The sequence below is a fragment of the Xyrauchen texanus genome, chromosome 13 (genome assembly GCF_025860055.1).
Source record: "Xyrauchen texanus isolate HMW12.3.18 chromosome 13, RBS_HiC_50CHRs, whole genome shotgun sequence".
Taxonomy (NCBI): domain Eukaryota; kingdom Metazoa; phylum Chordata; class Actinopteri; order Cypriniformes; family Catostomidae; genus Xyrauchen; species Xyrauchen texanus.
In genome coordinates this window covers 35,651,160-35,675,284 of record NC_068288.1, presented here as the reverse complement: position 1 = coordinate 35,675,284, position 24,125 = coordinate 35,651,160, and the positions used below count along the sequence as shown (strand labels likewise).

The 24,125-nt window shown below is 36.4% G+C and overlaps 1 protein-coding gene across 2 annotated transcripts; it reads right to left on the bottom strand.

The window, feature by feature from the left end:
* Positions 1–5,290: 5,290 nt before the first annotated feature.
* Positions 5,291–22,518, bottom strand: LOC127653514 (macrophage-stimulating protein receptor-like). 2 transcript variants are annotated; one of them, XM_052140204.1, is made up of 21 exons: positions 22,398–22,518; positions 19,272–20,532; positions 16,798–16,971; positions 16,473–16,598; positions 16,114–16,284; positions 15,423–15,583; positions 15,133–15,268; positions 14,089–14,225; positions 13,786–13,956; positions 13,008–13,101; positions 12,706–12,915; positions 11,835–11,981; positions 11,421–11,574; positions 11,083–11,172; positions 10,588–10,794; positions 10,377–10,457; positions 10,014–10,195; positions 9,297–9,406; positions 7,418–7,583; positions 7,067–7,203; positions 5,291–6,158 (listed from the first exon to the last, which is right to left on the bottom strand). In XM_052140204.1, exons 2-21 carry the CDS (start codon positions 20,460–20,462, stop codon positions 5,936–5,938), a joined length of 4,068 nt encoding a protein of 1,355 aa, XP_051996164.1. In that variant the 5' UTR covers positions 20,463–20,532; positions 22,398–22,518; the 3' UTR covers positions 5,291–5,935. The 2 variants fall into 2 exon arrangements, with proteins under 2 accessions (XP_051996164.1, XP_051996163.1); XM_052140203.1 differs by lacking the exon at positions 22,398–22,518 and adding an exon at positions 22,251–22,397.
* Between the last annotated feature and the right edge of the window lie 1,607 nt (positions 22,519–24,125).

Here is a 24,125-nt window from a genome sequence, read left to right as displayed (position 1 = left end):
TAGTACTTAAAAGCTGCCTACACACATTTTTATAGTGAGCCTATGAAAATAATAATGTAAAATTTTAACAATAATATTCCTAATTACAAAAGGTTTTAGCACCAGGAAAGAACAGATATTGTAAATTTTCAATCAAGGGATCATAGAGGATTACATCATGGTCCTATAAACTGTATAATTTAACATGTACTGTATACCACAATTTCTTACAGTGGCTCAATGGAGAATTGCATTACATTTTTATCATTTCATGAGTTCACACATACTCATATGGAAAAGTTTCAAAGCTCAAGGAGGAACACAGTGTCCAATTGATGACAAATGCCTGCTGTGGCTCTGATGCCTGAAACATCCTTTACTATCCTGAGCTCCCTAAAAGCACTCTGCTTGAAGATTTTTTTTTTTTATTATTCAATATGGTCTTGAGAACGAAGCAGAAAAAACAGTTTTAAGCCATTAGTTTAGACAAGATAGTGACTGATAACTCAAATAAACAAAGTGTTCTGATGAAACTCTGAACACATCATATTGTATTCTACATATTTATGAGGCTCCATGGTTGTCATGTGCCATTCACAATGACTGGCTGTTAAACCTGTAAAAAAAATATATACAGTCAGGTCCATAAATATTGGGACATCGACACAATTCTAATCTTTTTGGCTCTATACACCACCACAATGGATTTGAAATGAAACGAACAAGATGTGCTTTAACTGCAGACTTTCAGCTTTAATTTGAGGGTATTTACATCCAAATAAGGTGAACGGTGTAGGAATTACAACAGTTTGTATATGTGCCTCCCACTTTTTAAGGGACCAAATGTAATGGGATAGATTAACAAATAAATCAAACTTTCACTTTTTAATACTTGGTTGAAAATCCTTTGCAGTCAATTACAGGCTGAAGTCTGGAACGCATAGACATCACCAGATGCTGGGTTTCATCCCTGGTGATGCTCTGCCAGGCCTCTACTGCAACTGTCTTCAGATCCTGCTTGTTCCTGGGGCATTTTCCCTTCAGTTTTGTCTTCAGCAAGTGAAATGCATGCTCAATCGGATTCAGGTCAGGTGATTGACTTGGCCATTGCATAACATTCCACTTCTTTCCCTTAAAAAACTCTTTGGTTGCTTTTGCAGTATGCTTCGGATCATTGTCCATCTGTACTGTGAAGCACTGACCAATGAGTTCTGAAGCATTTGGCTGAATATGAGCAGATAATATTGCCCGAAACAGTTCAGAATTCCTCCTGCTGCTTTTGTCAGCAGTCACATCATCAATAAATACAAGAGAACCAGTTCCATTGGCAGCCATACATGCCCACGCCATGACACTACCACCACCATGCTTCACTGATGAGGTGGTATGCTTTGGATCATGAGCAGTTCCTTTCCTTCTCCATACTCTTCTCTTCCCATCACTCTGGTACAAGTTGATCTTCATCTCATCTGTCCATAGGATGTTGTTCCAGAACTGTGAAGGCTTTTTTAGATGTTGTTTGGCAAACTCTAATCTGGCCTTCCTGTTTTTGAGGCTCACCAATGGTTTACATCTTGTGGTGAACCCTCTGTATTCACTCTGGTGAAGTCTTCTCTTGATTGTCGACTTTGACACACATACACCTACCTCCTGGAGAGTGTTCTTGATCTGGCCAACTGTTGTGAAGGGTGTTTTCTTCACCAGGGAAAGAATTCTTCAGTAATCCACCACAGTTGTTTTCCGTGGTCTTCCGGGTCTTTTGGTGTTGCTGAGCTCACCGGTGCATTCTTTCTTTTTAAGAATGTTCCAAACAGTTGATTTGGCCACACCTAATGTTTTTGCCATCTCTCTGATGGGTTTGTTTTGATGTTTCAGCCTAATGATGGCTTGCTTCACTGATAGTGACAGCTCTTTGGATCTCATATTGAGAGTTGACAGCAACAGATTCCAAATGCAAATAGCACACTTGAAATGAACTCTGGACCTTTTATCTGCTCCTTGTAAATGGGATAATGAGGGAATAACACACACTTGGCCATGGAACAGCTGAGCACACACTTTCCCATTACTTTTGGTCCCTTAAAAAGTGGGAGGCACATATACAAACTGTTGTAATTCCTACACCGTTCACCTGATTTGGATGTAAATACCCTCAAATTAAAGCTGAAAGTCTGCAGTTAAAGCACATCTTGTTTGTTTAATTTCAAATCCATTGTGGTGGTGTATAGAGACAAAAATATTAGAATTGTGTCGATGTCCCAATATTTATGGACCTGACTGTAAATAGCAAAACATTTTATTTTTAAGTTACTTATTAAAACTGCACAGTAAATGCAGGACGTAATATATCCAATGTCCTGACTAAGAAAGAACGGCTAAAGATTGTAGTTGTTCCAGTAACTTTTCTGGTGGATCTGTATATATTTTTCCTATAGGTTTAAAGGAGAACAATAAAAGCAGTCAAATTACCTGGCAGAAGTGACTCAGCACTTCAAGATACTGGCATTTAAACTTGTCGTATTCCATCTACATGTGATCGTTAGGACTCAATTAGAAGACAAATCTTTATACAACTACTGAGCCAATGAGGTTGAAAATGACTAACAGCTGGTGTATACTGACCTCTGGTGACGAGGTAAATTTGACAGCCAATCCCTTGAAGTATGCAGCATTCAAATAAGGACTGCCTGCAGTCTCATGGAGGAAATATCCATTACATCTTGAAATTTACAAAACACAAACAAATGTGCCATCTGTTACGACCTCTTATTTTGGTCTAGGGTTAGAGGGAACATTGAGATTGAAAATTGGAGTGATGGTAGTGACAAGAGACAACGCTAAACTAAGTAATGTCAAGACAAAAGGGTGATTTATTATACATAAGTAACAAGCTATAATGATAAAAATGAAGCAAATAGATTATATATATATATATATATATATATATATATATATATATATATATATATATATATATATATACATACATACATACATACATATATACATATATATATATATATATATATATATATATATATATATATGTACAATTGGAATAAACATATTCCAAGTAATTAGCCCAAGAGAAACGGGACCCAAATAACACCAAAGAAAAGAAAAACAAAACAAATCTAACTGAATGATTAATCCTCTAACCTAACATAGAAATAAACAGAAAACAAGTATTCAGCGTCAATCGCCGTAACTTACCTACTCTATCTATAAATACAAAACTTAGAGGATGGCGTTCACTTTCTTACCTGGGGTGTCTAACATCAAGTTACCTAATGTTGTACGGTGTATGTCACGTGACATCATACCTGTCCACATTTCTCTTGGGAAGAAAACATGCCAGTTATCAAAAAATTAATAAACAGGGAGTAGTCATACAACGTCCCACCCACACGAAAACGACAAACCAAAAGTGGTAGGGATTTTAGAATGTCACAGAACCAAGAGAGATCTTTTTATTTATTTATTTATTTATTTATTTATTTTTATTGAACAAAAAACGCAGGGGATACATGTATCAAGCACAGAAAAATAAAATAAAATAAAAATAAGACAGTACACTCAAAGTAAGCAAGGCAATAGGCTAGATAAGGGATAACCAAGAGAGATCTGCTCACGATCAATTTGAGAGGCCTTTTAAACGCTGACTGGAAAACTTGATTGGCAGCGGATGAGTTGACGTCATAACGCTTAATGAAGATTGACATCTTCTGGGACCAATAGGAATTCAGAGAAGTAATGAACCTAAGCGAGAGAGAGAGAAAACCACAGGCACACCCACAGGAACGTACACCGGAATTCCTTTTGTATAGAGTTATTTACAACTGAAATGGACATGAACTTTCATTTTTAAAATTACCTTTCATGTAGTGTATAACATAGATTTAAGTTTGAACAAAAACATCCTGCAAAGTTTTATATATGAAAGTTCACCATAAAAAAAGTTATTGTCTCTCAAAAGTAGGAGTCGACTCTGAGTCAATTTAATGAATCGTTTTTCCAATGAGTCATTTTCCTTTTCGTTGTGACGTCAAGACGAAAAATTATCAAATTGGCCGCGCCCACTCATTGCGCGCGCAGACACCAGGGAAAACTTGAAAACATCATGTCGACAAGACGCTGTGTTCTGAAGTGTATATCAAAAGCGACCTTTTTTTCCACTGCCCAGGGACGAGCATGTGAAGAATCAGTGGCTAGAGTTTATATTTACAACTATACCACACAAGTATAGCCCGAAACTTGTGCTGTGTTCGTGTCATTTTAATGACGATTGCTTTAAGTGTGGATTCGCGAGCCGGTTGATACTGAAGGAAGGTTCAGTACCAAGTTTATTTGGATCAGCTTCCTCCTCCGAATCACAACCTGTAAGTGTTATTAAATAATTGTTGCTTTTCTGTGTTTTTTAGCATGCTTAATAAGTATTTGTGTGTGTTGTGAAAGTTACGCTCAGCGCAGCTTCTAGGTCTCCAATGTCAATTTTTTTGAAATATGTGAAATGTTTGTCGATGTTATTGGAGTTGTCATAAAGAATAGAGCAATAACTTGTAGTAATGCAGTGCTTTACCAATATGTTTATGCGTTGGGCTAACGCAAACAATAACTGATTGGGTGTTTACCACCGAACTTTGGGCTATGATCGCTAACATAAATCAACTAAAATTCCTTTTCTGATTTAGATTTTTTTACTACAAAGCAGTGATGGGCGTTCCGTTTCCGACAATCTCTGCACAGAGTATACCAATCACAACTGACTGGGTCATCTGACCAATCACCGCAGATTAGCGTCACGCAAAGGAGGGGTTTAGAAAAATGAGTCGTTGAACGAATCATTTGGGAGTCGGTGAGCAAATCAGGTAAACATAAATGCATATTATAAGACAACAAGTGTTTTTTGTCATTGCATGCATGTAAAACTGTTGTTGGGGACTCCCAAAACAATATTAGGAACATTTTTAAATGCCATAATAGGTGCCCTTTAAGATTTTAGGTTAAAATTTACCTATACTGTATTTTTATTAGAGAAGGTATAGATTTTAGGTGCTGTGACTGGTCACTATTTTAATTGCCTTTTAAAAAAAAATTTTTTTTGCCGTTTTTACAGTAAATAGTCATCCAGGGAAACAAATGAATTGACAAAAGTACATGTAGTCTCTCAATTTATATTCATAAATACGGCATATATAATTATACAAGAATTAGAAAAGTGTTGTTTATAGTTATGTAATTATTAATTAGTATAAATAGGTTATTAGGTAACAGGTCATTGTTTTACATACAGTATGGCATGGGCTGCTTGAATGTCAACTATCCACATATTGCTGTTTGAGTGCTTTATTTACATAAGGGAAATGTATTTACAGACAAAAATAAATCAGTAAAACTTATCAAACCATATTTCAAGTAATCTCACTGCTCTTTGTCAAACGTCTTTATAGAATGCAAAAAAATACAAAATGTTTTGTGAAAAGTGGTGTCTAATACCATAAAAGTGAAACTAAAAATCATCTCAAACAGTATAAAAAAGATATACAATAACAGATGCTTTGTTGTTATCCAGTTTAAGACACAATGCTCTCTATTTAAAAATAAAGTATAAAATAAGACATAGGCATCCAACACAACACAACACAACACAAGCCTTGCATTCATTGGAAAAGTGCACTTGCCCAAAAATATTTTAAATTCCAGAGAGTAAGATACCAATTTGCCTGTGCGACACCTGGCACACAAAGTTCACAAAAGCATGCCATTTAAAAAACGCACAAATAATTGACATTTTCTTCTGTTTAATACACTGTGGGTTTGTCCGGATACAACAGATCATCTTCAGTGCATAGCATTGGTTTTCACTGTTCACAAAACCATATAAGCCTTTGAATTAATGCGATGAAAGCAGCTAAGACTTTGTTCACTCTATGGTGGTAAATGAAAGATCCCAGTGTCAGGTGGCAGAGGAGTGTTCTGACATATCTGAGGCTGTGGGTGGTGCCGGAGAGAGACAGGGGTAAGGCCGGGGCTGGTCCAGATTCACATATGTCATCTGGAGATTGATATAATGCTCCCCTTCAAGGCTGGAGTGGATCTGTTGAATGGCTTGCACAAGTATGGAGAACCCTGGTCTCCTCTCAGGCTCTGGATGCCAGCACTGCACCAGGATGGACCACCTACAAAGCAAAATGTGTGTTATTATCATTAATGAAACCTAAAACGAAAAATAAATGAAGACATTTTCATTTCTGAAATAAAGCCTAACATGACCACAATTTATTTTTAGATACACAGTATTTTATGAAATGTGAAATAACCCGCCTTCATAAACATTAAATAGCCACTAGATGGCGATAACATTTCATGACCTTGAGAAATGAAAACATATTGGAATGATACATCATATATATGACTTTGGCAATCCAATAATACTAAAATTAAAACTAAAATAAAATTTAAATATACTGAAAAACTAAACTGTAACACGTTACAATAAGGTTCTATTCATTAACATTAGTTAATGCTTTAGGTATTATGAACAAACAATTAACAATTTATATTTTACAGCATTTATAAAACATTTTAATATTAGCTAATACAAATACAACGGTTTATTGTTAGTTCATGTTAGTTCATAGTGTATTAACTGTTAACAAATTCAACATTAGATTTTATGTATTGTATTGATATCTGTTCTGATTAACATCAACTAAGATACCAAAAAAATGCTTAATAAGTATTGTTCACTATTTGTTCATGTTAACCAATATTGTTAACTAATGTTAACAAATGAAACCATATTGTAAAGTGCTACCAACTAAACTGAAACAAAAAAAAACTCTTGGAGGGAAAACAAACAAAAATTAAACAAAATTGAAAGGACAAATTGAAAATAACATAGAAATACAAAAATATAAAAAATAAACTATATTAAATTAAAAAAAATTCATAATTATATAAATGCTATATTATAATTTAGCAAGTTCTAAAGAGTTTTCGCATTTATAGCCAAGTTATCACAAATAGTAAATTCAATGTTTATACAATGATTATGTAACTAGGGCAGATATGAAAAGAATCATACAGGGAATCTAAACAGTATTGTGGCTGGCGCAGTCTACGGCCTTGTGTCAGATAGGGAGTAATATCATAAGGGTCCACATCAGGATATGGACAGGCCCCTCTAGTCATCATCTCCCACATCAGTACTCCAAACGACCACTAGAGGGAACAAAATACACAGTGTACAATATAGTCTGCATTTTGTTTACATGTATGTATATGGCATTATGCCTCATTTTTATAATATATTCATAAATATTTATTCTCATTTTCAGCTTATGATATAAAGGCGTGGCAATTATAACCAAAAATATTATATTATATTATCCTTACAAATTCAAGTGATTTCATAAGCATGTTGTTATTAACTTACCACATCTGATTTGGTAGTGAATTTTTGAGTCTGCAGGCTTTCTAATGCCATCCATTTGATTGGCAGCTTTGCTTTCTTACTATCTTGGATGCTATAGTATTCCTTATCATAAACATCACGCGCCATGCCAAAATCAGCCACCTTCACTGTAAATGATTCATCCAGCCTAGGAACAGGTTTTATTACATTTGTTAGATCCTTATTTGTGTATATTCATTTCACTTCTATTCAAATACAAAAAGACTATTGATATATGGTAAATATCAATAGACTTTATAATATATATGGTATATGCTACAGTCGTATGCAAAAGTTTAGGCATCCCTGACAATTTCCATGACGTTCATTTATAAATAATTGGGAGTTTGGATCAGCAATTTCATTTTGATATATCAAATAACTGAAGGACACAGTAATATTTCGGTAGTGAAATGAGGTTCATTGGATTAACAGAAAATGTGCAATATGCATCAAAACGAAATTAGACAGGTGCATAAATTTGGGCACCCTTGTCATTTTGTTGATTTGAATACCTGTAACTACCTAGCACTGATTAATTGGAACACACAATTGGTTTGGTGAGCTCATTAAGCCTTGAACTTCATAGACAGGTGCATCCAATCATGAGAAAAGGTATTTAAGGTGGCCAATTGCAAGTTGTTGTTCTCTTTCACTCTCCTCTGAAGAGTGGCAACATGGGGGCCTCAAAACAACTCTCAAATGACCTGAAAACAAAGATTTTTCAACATTATGGTTTAGGGGAAGGCTATAAAAAGCTATTGCAGAGATTTAAGCTGTCAGTGTCCACTGTGAGGAACATAGTGAGGAAATGGAAGACCACAGGCACAGTTCTTGTTAAGGCCAGAAGTGGCAGGCCAAGTAAAATATCGGCGAGGCAAAGGATGGTGAGAACAGTCAAAAACAGACCACCTCCAAAGACCTACAACATCATCTTGCTGCAGATGGTGTCACTGTGCATCGTTCAACAATTCAGCGCACTTTGCACAAGAAGAAGCTGTACGGGAGAGTGATGCGGAAGAAACCTTTTCTGCACACGCCACAAACAGAGTCGCTTGAGGTATGCAAATGGTACTGGGAATCTTGTTAAAGTTGAGGGTCACATGGATTCCACTCAATATCAGCAGATACTTGAGAATAATGTAGAGGAATCAGTCACAAAGTTGAAGTTTTGCCGGGGCTGGATATTTCAACAAGACAACGATCCAAAACACTGCTCAAAATCTACTCTGGCACTTATGCAGAGGAACAAGTACAATGTTCTGGAATGGCCATCCCATTCCCCAGACCTGAATATCATTGAAAATCTGTGGGGTGATTTTGAAGCGGGCTCGGCAACCATCAAACCTAACTGGAGATGTTTTGCAAGGAGGAATATTCCAAAATACCTTCATCCAGAATCCAGACACTCATTACAGGCTATAGGAAGCATCTAGAGGCTGTTATTTCTGCTAAAGGAGGCTCAACTAAATATTGATGTGATATTTCTGTTGGGGTGCCAAAATTTATATTTATAAAATATATTTCGTTTTGATTCATATTGCACATTTTCTGTTTGTTACACTACTGAAATATTACTGTGTCCTTCAGTTATTTGATCAATCAAAATTAAATTGCTGATCCAAACACCCAATTATTTATAAATGAAAATCATGGAAATTGTCAGGGGTGCCTAAACTTTTGCATACGACTGTATATCTATAAGAAAAGTCAGGATACAGACTGGATGCATTTTTAAGATATATATAAGAAAAGTCTGTTGATATATTGTTTCATATTTTTTTTAATTAATTATGATAATTAAGGTTATGACATATCTATCCATATTGATAAATTAACAACAGATGGATTTGCTACTTACATGCAGTTACGAGCAGCAAGGTCTCGGTGTACAAACTTTTTGTTTGCGAGATATTCCATTCCTTTGGCAACTTGAAGACCAAAGCCAATCAGGTCTTTCATTGTGGGATTCTGAACATAAAGGACAGCTGTTACGTTACAGTATACTTAATGACTGAATAGCAGGGGGCCTGGGTAGCTCAGCGAGTATTGACGCTGACTACCACCCCAGGAGTTGCAAGTTCAAATCCAGTGCAAGCTGAGTGACTAGCCAGGTCTCCTAAGCAACCAAATTTGCCCGGTTGCTAGGGAGGGTAGAGTCACATGGGGTAACCTCCTCGTGGTCGCTATAATGTGGTTCTCGCTCTCTGTGGGGCGCGTGGTGTGTTCGTACACGTATTGAGTCGAGTCACTATGCCACCACAAGGAATTAGAGCACATAGGGAATTGGGCATTCCAAATTGGGGAGAAAATGGGAGGAAACAAATTTGACTGCATAGCACACAATACCAATTAACTGAGATGTGCTTATGAATAGAAATGAAGAGAGGTTATCAGAGGATTGGCAGAAGCGTATTTATGAAACTACAATAAGTAGAAAACAAATTTTTTAAGTAACATTTTAGACTGTATGAAAGATGTTCTGACAAGTGGTCAAAAGCATTGTCAACTTTTATCCCACTGATTAAAACTACAGTATAGTTAAATGGTCTGAAAGTGGCATGAAATGCCTGGTTACCCTCTGCTCAGAGCGGATGAAATGTCTGAGGTCTCCATGCTTCATATAAGGCAGGACCACCAGAGGAAGCCCATCACTTGGAAGAAGAATGCCCAGAAGAGATAAAACATGAGGGTGGTGGAAGGCCTTCATAAGGATCCCTTCTCTCAAAAACTGCTCCACCTCTTCCAGATCAGTGATCCCTTTTAAGAAAAAAAAATAATAATAATAATAATAAAAGCATATTTTCTGTTATCTTTAATTGTCTATTGGTGAAAAAATCTATGAAAGAAACAACCACCCCAAAACACTGTAATGTCAACATGTTTTTATGAGTTTTCATGAGTATCTTCAGCACACTAAAAACAGTGTGAGTTTACTCACTGTTCAATGACTTGACAGCACAGTGGATCGCTTTGTCTTCATTATTGGTAAGATAGCCGTGACACACTGTGCCAAAATGACCTGAGGAATATTTGAGATTAGAATGTAAAATAGAACTACACAACAATTGAATGTATATCTAAAAAGAGTGGAATATAAACAAGAAAGCAACAAATCTAGATGAATGGGGGATCGTCTAAAGAAAGTCAACCTTTGCCAATGATCTGATCCTGCTGAATTTTGAGCTTCTTGGGTGGGATCAAAACATCCTTTACCTCCTCCAACAAGCTGGGCCGGAGGGCGGACATAGAGAACATCTGAGAGGGCATCAGAGGAACTGCTGCAGAGTCCATAGACCCAGCACACAACACACTAGAGAATGTCGTGCTTGAGCCTTGGATTGGAGAAACTGATAGACCTACAGGATGCATAATTTATGTTTAATGAAGATTGAATGCTGTTTGACTGCAAATCTGCAAAAGCACAAAATGCTCTGTGAACACTTTTTATGCCACTAACGTCACATATGGAATTGCAAAAACAATTATTGTTTTCCAGACGTGTTTCAGAATAAGCCATTGTTGCAGCACTTGGCTGGTTGGGATGTTCAAACCAACTTTTGGTGAAAGCAACTTAAATTAATTTAAAGGTCAATTTCACTGACTGTATCATTGCTTTCACAAAAACAGATGTCAGGTTGTCTTACCTCTTCTGTAGTCACCATCAGGTGATCTGTCATAATGCTCCCCCACTGTGTGAGTTGAACGCATGGATAGCCGAACCTCAGCATTGGAAGCTGTCAACCAAATAAAGCCCTTTAACAATGCAATGCAACCAATACTGTGCAAAATTTGAGAAGGCTTTCAAACAAATCTATAATATAACAATTCAACAGCATGCTGAATTAAAAACAGAAACACCAGAAATCACAGCCATTAATTTGTCTGGACATCCACACTTTAAAATAGATATTAATTACTGGTCAAATTAATTTAGGATAACAATGCATTCTATATGTTTTTCGAGGGCAGAATACTGGTTTACCGTTCTTCCTCTTATGCTTTTGTGCCATGGCTACATAGGCCAGAACTGCCCCCAAACCAACTGCAGCTACGATTCCCAGTACAATTCCCACATTGGCATTATTGTTTGCAATTACCACCAAGCCAATGTCATAAACTTCCCCATTCACCAACACCTGAGGAAAACCGAGTCAAAGAGATGCAGTGTGTTACTTTAACACATTTAATGTTTAAATCTTGCGACTCTAGTTTTGAAACAGTGCATTTTTTAGCATTTATTCTTCCATTATAAGTGCATACTTTAATTAACAGCATGTCACAAATGCTGTCAATAGCTCATTACTTCTATTGAGTGTGGAATATTGCATTAAATAGATTGGAACAGAGCGAACTTGAGCATATCAAAGACTAATTAAATTAATTACATTTTCCTCACCTTCACGGGTGCCCCCTTGCTGGGGATGGTCAGACTTTTGGGGATCCTGCAGGTGATCTCATTTTCCAAAACTGTAGTTTTGCAATTTACACCATTAACGGTAATGATGATATCCATGCAACCAAACACCAGGCCTAATCTTTTGTGCTGAAATAAAAAAACAATGTGATTAGATTATAATATTGTCACGTTCCCCTGTTGTTTGCCCTGTGTTCTGTGTCTCACCAGTCTATTGTTTAGAACTACATTTCCCACAATCCACCTGCCGTCATCACTGCCATTTTGTGTCATTGTTCACACCTGTTTATCATTTGTAATCATCCTGTCCTTGTGTATTTATACCCTGGTTTTTTTGTTCTGTCTTTGTCAATCGTTGAAATGTTGTTAGCCTGGTGTATTTCCCTGCCAGTGCTGTTCTAGTTTTATGTTTGTTTCCCCATTGAGGCTATATTGTGAATATAGTCGCTGTTAAAGGGTGCTGTTATAGGCACACTGCACAGCTGAGACTATATTTACCAAATAGCCTGGTCTTAAGTAGATTCTTGATTTTTTTTTAATGCTACACTTAATGCTACACACTGTAATAATGTTAGGGATACAATTGTCATTAAAGCATTATTTTATTAACCAAATTCCATACTTTTGCTCAAGAATATAGTCCCTGACATGTAAACTAAGGTTAATAGTTGGCATCTAAGGGTGCTGTACAGTGGTATAAATAAAAGGTTGGTGAACAGGTGTTTCATGTTACAGCTATAACTATATATTGTTTATTTTAAAAATGACTGGAATACTGTAGTGACCAATCAGCATCCAGGATGGTAACTGTCAGTTTTATATGAAGAAATAATATGCAACCAAAGACACACACTTGTACTGAGATTTTGTCCTGTCCTGAGCTGAGTTCAAGCACATGGCCTTCCATTTCAAATGGGATGGGCTCGGCATTAGCATGACAGGTGAAAGTTTGAGGCAGGAGTTCTTTTGCGCCATCCAGATCTACAGAGAGGATTCCATGCGACTCCTCACATATTGGGCTTGTACACTCCATCTGTGTGGGATTCCCTTGACCACTACACACCTAAGATGTAAGACAATATCCAAGTGACAGCATATCACTAAACATGGCTGTTCAAATTACATACATTTATTGAAAAGAAGAAAGAGTCTTACGATTTGCACAGGTCTTGTGTTGTTGCCTCTGTAATTAATTACGGCCTGGGAAACAGAGTCTAGATTCTGTCCGATGATTGTAATTTTTGATCCTCTTCATTGTAGCAGGTCCCCAAAAAATGCATAGAACAATTTAATCAGCATTCACATCATATTGCATTAATGTTTGCTTCTGAATTCAGAAGTTAAATCTGCCATGTTTTATGAATGCAATTTTCTTTCCTCTATTTAATATTGAATTAGGCAGTTGTAGCTTTAAGATTTATGCCACAGCTTACAACTATTACTTGGTATTGCTAGTCAGTCCCAGGTTGTATTTCTGGACCGGGACAGTTGCTTTCTAGAGAGCATTATAAATTTAAATTTACAATCAGACTTTCATTTTAAAATGCACACATCTGCTAAAAGTTTATTTTGTAAACTTAGGAGTACACTCACATATAGTATATGGCTTAAAAACTAAAAGACATGGACTAAAAAAAAAACATTGATTTTGATTTAATGGGGTCTGTAGTCTGTCATGATTTTATGTGTCTCAACAAGATAATCAAAAATGTTCAATCTGATGATAAAAATTTCTACCAATAGTCTTTTCAATTAACACCACCATTTGTGCCAAAGCGCAGTTGGACAATGGAATGCAAACCAGTTTGAACTTATGCAGTCTTATTTCCACTTAGTGTTATACACAAAACTTGCAGAGGATCATATTACACTATAGCACTGTGAAAGATCATTATCAATTGTGGAAAGAGCAAAACGCAAAGTTTTGACTCACCTTCTAAAAGCACAACTGGGTTTCACCCCCGTCACCTCAGGATTCACCCTGTATCTAAACATTTTTGCAGCTGAAATAGTTGATTCATCAATTACAACCTTCACATCTACTTCTGTAATCTTCTCCACACCTTCAGACCTGCAAACTATAAAAGTCCCATTGCTGGAGATTCTGTGGTGAAATTACAGGAAGGAAAAAAGTCAGAACACAATAGTTAATGAAGCACTCCGTTGGCATTTCTAAAATATTTCTAGACCATGACTTAGCTGTTAAACACTGAATTTCGTAACCTTGCACAATAACCTTTCAACAGGGCAGATTCTGTCTCCAAGCTTGACTGTTCTGCTTCCGCCAGCATCCAGGTGTTTTCCAGACAGCGTGATCAGGGTTCCTCCAATCTTAGGTCCATAGTCTGGACTGATATCTGTGATTTCTGGGGTCTGATTGGAGATATGAAGCATGAAAGTGCTATATCAATTCAAAGCTGCATAATCATCTCACCCTGCAGTTCTCGCCTGGTTACTGAAGCCAAGCAGGCTTCAGTACCTGGATGGGAGACCTCCTGGGGAAAACTAAGGTTGTTGCTGGAAACGTGTTAATGAGGCCAGCAAGGAGAGCTCATCCTGCGGTCTACGTTAGTCCTAACGTCTCAGTATATTGATGGGGACACTATCCTGTAAAAAGGCACCGGCCTTTGGATGAGATGTTAAACCAAGTTCCTGACTCTCTGTGGTCATTAAAAATCCCAGGGCACTTCTCATATTAGGCCTCCTAATAATCCCTATTATAAATTGTCTCTATCACACTACTCTCTCCTCTCCACTGCTAGCTGGTGTGTGATGAGTGTACTGGCTACTACACATTGGTTGTGTTTGAGGAGAATCCTCTGTTCACTATGTCAAGCATTTTGAGTGTATCATCAGAAAAGTGCTATGTAAATGTAACATTAATTCAATAATTCATTCATTCATGCAGTGGTAATGACATTTTTTTACTCGCATTATATTTAATTTCTCTAAAAGTATTTATCAAGAGTTTTTACATGGCTCTCCAGAATACTTTATTTTGATTAGACAATCACAGAATTCTGTGGCCAAATATACATGGCTGCTAAACTGTATAATTAACCATAAATATGCCAAGCAACTGTTACATATCATAGCAGTACTAGTTTATGTCTTTTGTAAATTATCCCTCACCAAAACCCAACATTTATTTATAATCACACTACAAGTCAAATTACATAATTTGACCATAATTAAAAAAAAAACATCACAATGCTGAATAACCTCTGAGGTTAACAAGACTTCAAGTTAATGATAAGGTAGAGAATGTTTCAATCAATACCACAAAGCTGAATCCATGTATGCTGGTATTTCCAGAGATGGAGTATCCATTGTCCACTCTATTTTCATCTACCTGCACTGTTATAGCCACACTGTGGTTCAGTTCTGACCCATCACCTTCAATTGAACACACAAGCCTTACAGAAAGATGAAAAATTATATTCATGAGTGCATGTGCCGGTGGTATACTGTATGTGTTTATGTTAGGATAGAATTCCATATGTCATCTAAACTGAACAGTATCTGAAAACATAAAAATATTTAAAACATGTGTTTGAGTGTGTTACTCACTGGGAGCTACTGCTCTTCTCTGGTATAATAATACAGGTTTTGTTTCCCACTTCAACCTGGTGAGATGTCTGGGTGATAGCAGTTCTAGAGGCTGATTGAATGTCAAAGCCACACAATGTGAGTTCACTCTTGCCATTTGGGGGCACTGTACTGGGGAAAAACTAAAAGAAACACAATTCTAACTATGAGAATTACAGTATATAACAACTCAGATATTTCTTTCAGACAGCAATGAGATTTCAAGGATATCAACTGGAAACTTTGGGTTATCGGTCCTGCTTCCAAAACCCCTGTGACCTCACATGTATCTCCTCTATAGAGTTTCATAAGAGATCAAAATTATGTCCCAAACTGTGACTCAGATTTGCAATGATACCAAAGCATGCAATCAAAAGTCACAATTTCAATATGAACTCTAATATTTCTCGTAAATTCAAAGACAAAATAATGCTTATCAGTCATTTTTTTACTCATTTATTTCTATTTCTATTTTTATGGTGATGCTGGTGGTGCAGAAAAAAACACACTTCACCTTTATGTCTCCAGATATATGAAAGAGCACTCTTTGAGCATTTCATTGCTGTGTCTACGTATTTCTCATAAATTCTTTGTTATGAAATTCTTTGTTATAATTTAATGAAGCATTAAATTATTGCCTAATAATCATTATCTTCCAAAGGCTATATGTTACCTGCATGATAACAGGAGGGCATGAGTTGCTACTCCACTGTTTCTCACACTTAAGCTTTTGGGAACAGACTCCACCACACCAACCACATCCCATAAACTTGGGGGCCGCAAGGCACACAGAACAGTTGAGGAAATGGGCACAACCTGGACCTCTGGGAGACACATTCAAGAGCTGTATATATGAGCATAGAGAGAGATGGTTGTAAAGACACTTCAGTAAACACTGAAAAATGTATCAGCATGAAAAAAAGTTTTTAAGTATGAAACCTTAAGTTCACTGTTGATGGTGAATAACTCTTTAAACTATATAAAATAAATGTGCATACACTGGTGTAATGTAAATTTTGCTGATGTACATGCCTTATTTCCAACGACAAAGAGAAGGGACTCTGAAGAACGAACAGCAGCTATGCGTGACACTCTCTGCTTGTCTTCCACAAGAGAGAAGTTGGCAAACACTACAGGGATTGACTTGCTTAAAATGACCTGAATAAGGAAGAAAATGTATTTTTGTTATGTCACAATTCTTGAGCAATGAGTCAATACCACACATCTGCCTACAGGACACTTAGCCACAACTACCAGAAAACTAATATTATAATATTGACTATAAGTGTCCAATATCATGGGGCGAATGTATACTAATATGCCACTAAAAAGGGCTCAAGAGGGATGCATTAGAAACCTGCAAGAGCCTTCCATGATCTGTGCCGATGTGTGCCACAGTTTTCATCTCAATGGTGGTGACCAGAATAGAAGTGAAAAGCACATCTTTAATCTGTCCGTTGAAGAAGTCCACTCTGTAGTAAGGCTTGGATACAAAGGTAGGGTGAGCTTGGCATGCCAAACTCTCTGGATTCTAAACAAAACAGAACATAAACTTGCAGATTAAATACATGTTTGCTCAAATGTTATTTTATTTTTAATGTATGGATTTAATTTTTTTCTGCTCAGCAAAACTCACAGCCAGGCCCTTGACAGAAAATGCCAGTTTGACCAAATTAAAATCAAATGCCACAAATGCTAAAATGCAAACATCACACTCAGCAGTGCTATAAGTTCTTATATACTTAGAGAACTTATTTCCTAAATATACACTGCAAGTTTACTGCCCATATGCAAAGGTCAGTGGACTGTTATCTTAAAATCCCACCATTTCATTTTCAATTGATTGGTAAAGACTTCACAAAAAGATTACATTTTTCCATTTGTTAGCATTAGGTATCATTAAAAGACTAGTTTACCCAAAAATTCTCTCATCATTTACTTACTCTCATTCCATCCCAGATGCATATGACTTTCTTACTAGTGCAGAACACAAAAAAATATTTGTAAAAGAATATCTCAGCTCAGTAGGTCCATACAATGCAAGTGAATGGTGACCAAAAATTTTAAAGCTCCAAAAAGCACATACTGGTATCATAAAAGTAATCCATATGATTCCAGTGGTTTAATCCAGCATGTCTTCTAAATATAAATGCTTTTTGGATCTTCAAAGTTTTGGTCATCATTCACGTGCATTGTGCACAGAGCTGAGATATTCTTCCAAAAATATTTGTTTGTGTCATGCAGAAGAAAGTCATGCACAACTAGGATGCTTTTCATTTATTGTACATTGTTGTTTTAACTATTGTGTAAACTGATGTTAACAAATACAACCTTATTGTAAAGAGTTACCACTTTATCAAATACAAATTTTACCTATTGCCCATTCCCTGTGCCAGTTTAGTTATGAAATTAAATAAATACAATGTTTACATAACATTTTCCCACTTAAAAGTCCTGTAGATCACTGGGGGATTTGTTTGCACCACAGTGACAAACAAAATCACATCCACCTCAACAGCAACCCGGAGAAAAGGAAGCAACAACTTGTAAAAAGAAGGCTGTAGACACCATCTGGCAGTAATAAATGATTTCCTGCCCCTAGAGCCAATAGACCCAGCTTGAACCCTTGCACCAAATTAGGGTTTGTGCAAAGTACATTCTGCCATTGGTGGCAAACTCTCAATAAGTAGAAAGCAAATTTACTCTATCAAGCCAGGATTTCAACAGTGGCACCTGGAAGCTCGTCTACAGTGATCAGCTTCGGGCAAACAGTATGTTAAGCCTTTCACTGCTGTAAGAACTAATCTCTTCATCCTTGTTAAGACTTTATTAGAATTTTCCATCCCAAGTTCTGCAAGACCATTAAAATGTCCAAGTTAGGGATGATCACTTGTCACATACACTAAAACAACAAATAATTTAAAGAAAATATTTTGCACATCTGATATAATTGGCAGAAGGGCATAAACTAAATGAAATATTCAAGAAGTACTGTATAGCATGGAATGTTTATGTACAATCAACATGTAAATAATATAAAGTACATGTACTTTTCTTATAATCCTACATATGTACAGAACACTGGCTTCACACATCACCTCCTTTTATATTAGACATCCCTTTCCTGTACCTCTGTTTTAAAAACAAACTGTTGACGTCACTTGAATATTCCACCATGGAATGAATGATTTATCATCTCTGGCTGCACATTGCCTTTTAAAATCCGAGAGATAAAGCAGAAAACTCTGATAGCAGATAGGTATTTTATGACGTATTTTATTCATGTTTGAGCATGTGGCCGCTGGTATCTGCGTAACAGAAAGTGACTACATTAATTCAAAAATGCAACAGAGACTTCCAAACTACATGGAATAACAGTGTATGACAAGACCTGGCTCTCACAGCTCACAAAACGCTCCCAGCTCCACTTGTGTGTTTAAACAAATATCAGACGTAAATAACAGAATATGTGAGCAATTTCCATGAACTGGCTAAAATTTCAAGCACTATAATTATTTTATGGTCCACTCCTTTTAAGGTATAGTTTGTGTAATATTAAATACACAGATTAAACCCTTTCACTAAAAGGAGATGGGGGAAAGTATTTTAAAAGACATATGAAGTGAGAAACATGCACACAATTTAGCATTTTCAGGAGGGACAAAAATAATTCATATTGTCTCTACTAAATATACAAAATACAATGTAAAAACAGTCAAAACTTGCCCATAACCCATCTATAAATGTAAAGAGATGGATGGAATCACTGAAATAGATTGGAATAATATGCTTTTCAAATTACTACTTTCTTGGAGAGGAATATTAACTCACCTCATGAGGGAATATTTCATAGGGTTGTAAATGGCATAGTCCCCGTGAGAGCTGCTCTGTCCCATCTGAACAGCAGGACTCTACCCCCTTTTCAATGGCATTGTTCACATAGTCCATTGGAAATGCACACAAGGCAGACTGGCTGGTAGGTTTGCCATCTTTATCTGTTTTAGCAAACACCCCATACAAGATCGGGCTTTCCATCTTCTCCCCTAGTTCATCCGCCAGCTCCTTGCCTGCTGTGCTAAAGTGGGCAGCTTGAACTGAGTTGTACACAACATCCCTAAAGCTCCTTCTCCTTCGTTTGGGCTCAAAGCGGCACTCTAGAACTATCTCCCTGTACATCCAAGGCTCACTATCCTTGATCGGCATCCGCCCCAGATGGGTCTGCAACATGGAGTTCGGTTTCAGTGGGTTCTCCCACTGTACAGATAAAAAATACACATATTCTTCTGTGGAGAATGTATAGATGTAATCAATGATAAATGTATCCTGGAATTTGGGAAGAACTGTCAAACCCCTCACTTGGCTGTCAAAACCATCCTCTGTGGCAAGTAAGCGGCGAATTGAGAGGGATTTCTTGCCATAAGAATCAGCAATTGTGCTATTGATGGTAGCTGCGGTAAAAAGGTATGTTGAAAAACCATCTTCGACCACGCTGACCTTTGTACCCAGAGGACTAGCAACACAATCAGGACAATCCAAAGGTGAATTGGCCTTTTTATTGAAAAAACACTTTGGGTTAGAGGGTTCTTCACCTCTTTTAAGTTCAAGAGCAGTGCAGACTCCATATTGTGTGCTCCCACAGATGTAGAGGAAGTCCAGATGTTCCTGAGGCTCTAGAACAAGAACCTGGTTATCTGTATTCAGTGATGTCCCTGGTACACTCTCAACATCACAGAGACAGGTCTGACAATCTGGACTGCCAACAGGGCCAGTTCGTAATTCCCATAGTTTTGTGAGCTGACTGTCCAAAGCTTCAATCACATTTTGAGAGGCCACGTAGACCTCGCCAAAATATTCACTCACTACTATGTTCTGTATGGCTTTTGTAGTTGGGAAAAAGGGAACTGAATAGGTAACAGAAAAATTCAAAGGTATTTGTGGCACTGTTGGACATGTGTTTAGGGCACATGTCAGATGTATCTGTAACCAGACACAACTTAACAAGGTCCTGGGGCTGAGGAACATCTCCACTCTTCTATGTGGCCTAAAGGAGTAGTCTCTGCTCCTTAACACATGCTGAACATAGCCAGGGTCTCTGAAAGAAACAAGAAATGTATGTCATCATAACGTCATTTTTGTTTCCATTCATTTACAGTAACCAGTCAGGGTACTTTCTGTAATGTCTACTCAATTTTATGGGTTTTCAGAGTTTCAACTCATCAACTCATTCAAATTTTAACAGTAAGTAAATTCAAACCTAACACTGCCACTTTGATTTTACATAAGCTTTCATTTTCTTTTTCAGTGGGTTGAAACTTTGAACAATGTGCATAAGTCACTTTAAAAGGCCTTAAAAAAATAAAAAAAAACATTTTAAATGAATAACGTCCACCAAAATAGACTAGGTAGTTAACCTACTAAAGTAAAACTAATGGTTTAAGCCTACACAGTGCTTGAAAAATAAATTAAACATAACTGCTTGAAGGCGGTCATAATCTCATATTTTGGCAGATATATGTTACCATGGTAAATGAGTAGATGGAATAAAACGATGGAAAGCCTGCGCAATGTCTGCACTTGAAAGAAAATGTAACACTCTTCAATATTGTTGAATTTGTTAGCATTAGTTAATGACATTTGTTAACATGAACTAACAATGAACAATTTATTAATCTTAGTTAATGTTAATTACAACATATAGTAATACATGTTTAAAATATTTTTTTTTACTTGTTAACATTAGTTAATGCACTATGATCTAACATGAACTACAATGAACAATAGTATTTTTATTAACTAACATTAACAAAGATTGCAACGAACAATGATGTAAAAAATATTTTGTTAATTGGTAGTTCATGATAACTAAAACATTAACTAATGTTAAATGAATATTCCGGGTTCAATACAAGTTACGGTCAATCGACAGCATTGGCAGTATAATGTTGATTACCACGAAAATTTATTTTGACTCCTCCCTCCTTTTCTCTAAAGGCACTTATAATGGAAGTGAATGGGTGCCAATTTATATGTTAAAATCCTCACTGTTTCAAAAGTATAGCCACAAGACATAAAGAATATGCGTGTAAAAACAATTCAGTGTGATAAAATCTCTTACTAACCTTTTCTATGTGAAGTTATAGCCAATTTTACAACTTCATTGACATGATGCAATGTCAACAAACCCTAAAACCCCAAAATGACTGTAAAAATGACATTTTAAACAACTTAACAGCTCAAATACACACGTTTTAATAGAAGTAATGCAAGTGCTTTTATAAAATTATAAGATTCACATTTCTGTGTTTAAACCTTCAAACAATTGGCCACATTAATATTCATCGTATAAGTACCTCCCTGTAAAACCAATTTTTGCTTATTTATTTTTTTAAGAAAAGGAGGAAAGTGTCGATATTATTTTTTTGTGGTAATCAACTTTATGCCACAAATGCTGTCGATCGAGCTTAACTTCTGTTGAACCCGGAATATTCCTTTAACAAATGGAACCTTATTGAAAGTGTTGCTGAAAATTCTTTCCAGTGTAATACATGTGCATCAAAGTTCCTCCAGCATAACATTAATCAAACTTTAACTACAATTTACAAGAATCGATAGACAGAGCGCTGCTGTGTCAGTCAAGATTTACGATAGCTTTGATTTTCCGGTTTGGCGACGTAATTTGAATGTGCAGCGATTTATCCTGTAGGAAATTAAATTAAATGCGTAGTCCTATATACGTGTACATGTTACACCAAAGTCGAAGAATTTAAAGAGAAATGTGTTAAAAATTTACATTTTTACACTTATGCTCACCTGAGACGGTGGCCTTTTACCCTTTTATCTGCAGTCATAACTGAACGAGTGAACGTGAGCGCGACGAAATCCACGCGCAGGAGTTCGAATGTCAAACTGCATTTCAAAACCTAGTAGAAAAGTAGATACGTGAAAACGAAAACTCACAAGATCCAGGATTAACCGGTTTCTTCGTGCGGGACAGTTTCGACATCTTGTACTTGCAGAGAGAAGGGTAATCAACCATTCACAGTAGGCTACACGCCTAAAATACCTCATAAGGAAGTCATGTTGCACAATCCTGACATGACATAATCTCCCTGTGGGTTGACATCAAAATTAGGGGTTGCACACTCCTTTGCTTGTCAAAACAGCCTTTATGCTCATAAAATATTTAGATGATGCCTACTAACATCTGGATTTCACACCTGTGGCTTTCATTATGGCTAATAACATTTTTGTTGCAAGGAAATGCAGGGAATTGAGTTCATGTAGGCTAAATTCTGTCCTGGAGGGAGGATAAAATAATGCCCTATGATGTATTATTAAAAAGCCAGCTAATTCACACTTACAATGGTAAAAAATAAACAGAAGTCGCACAACATTAAACTGGGAGGGCGGGAAGCAACGAGTATTTTACTCGTGTATTTGGGTTGTTTCGTAGTTAAATGTGGCATTAAGTCAACTTGTGATGCATTTGGGGGTTTTTTTTCCACACAAATGAATTACAAATATTCGTATCTGCCAAGGTCTAATAAAAGTCTCTTTTCACAGCTTATTCTATACTGTTTGAATTACAGAGAGGAAAAAAAGAAACAATATGAATAATTGCATGTTGTATCAAAAACCAATGTATTCATCATTATTGGTCTGCACTGTAAAAACTGTGCTGCCAGGTATAGTAGTTAGCCTAAAAATTGACATCTTGTTGTAAAATCTGATTTGATATGACTGAATCAACCTGATTAAGATAAAGTAGAAATAGATCCTTAAGGCAACAATTGCACATATCTACTTTTTGCAGTGTAAATAGCATCTGCCTACCCTGTACACAGGATAAGCGGTTGACGATGGATGGATGGATGGATGGATGAAATAGCATCTGTAAATACTGTAATTTGCCCCTGTTCGAAGTCATTTTATTTACATTTCTTTTATATTCATAAAGTATTTTTCTTTATATATTTACTTATTTGCTTGTTGAGTGGCAATTGGAGATGAATAAGGTCTCATACAAAGGAAATACAGTGGCACAGATAGTCTCATTGTACATTTTCCACACTCTTTTAGACAATACATGAATTAGGAAGAGTATTGAAAAAGTGTTTAAAATGTATTGAAATTGTTATATTATTAGTATCCAGAAGAATTATGGTGGCATATCAATCTTGGTATTATTAGTTTTACTGTAAATAATAGGTTATGTGTTTACTTAAAAACCCATTTATACACCGAAAATGACAAGTAAAAAAAAAAATACAATATTTCACAAATGTTTGCACACAGTAAATTTTAATGGTAAAATTTTTTTTTAGTAAAACTTAAGTTTGTGACATAATATAAGTAAATTTAACTTAAACAATTCAGTAACCTTTACAATGATACATGATATTTAAATAAGTTTACATTTTTAATCATCTTTTCTTATGCTAAATGGTAAATTTACCATAATTTTCTTACACAGAACAACCTACTAAACAGTAACCTGCCTGGCTTCAAAAGTGGACACTCTACAGAGACTGCCCTGCTGTCAGTTACTGAAGCTCTGAGACTGGCAAAAGCAGCATCTAAATCATCTGTACTCATCCTGCTGGATCTGTCTGCTGCTTTCGACACAGTAAACTTCAGTTCTCCAGTCAACCTTCACAACAAAGGGTATAAAAGGAACCACACTCC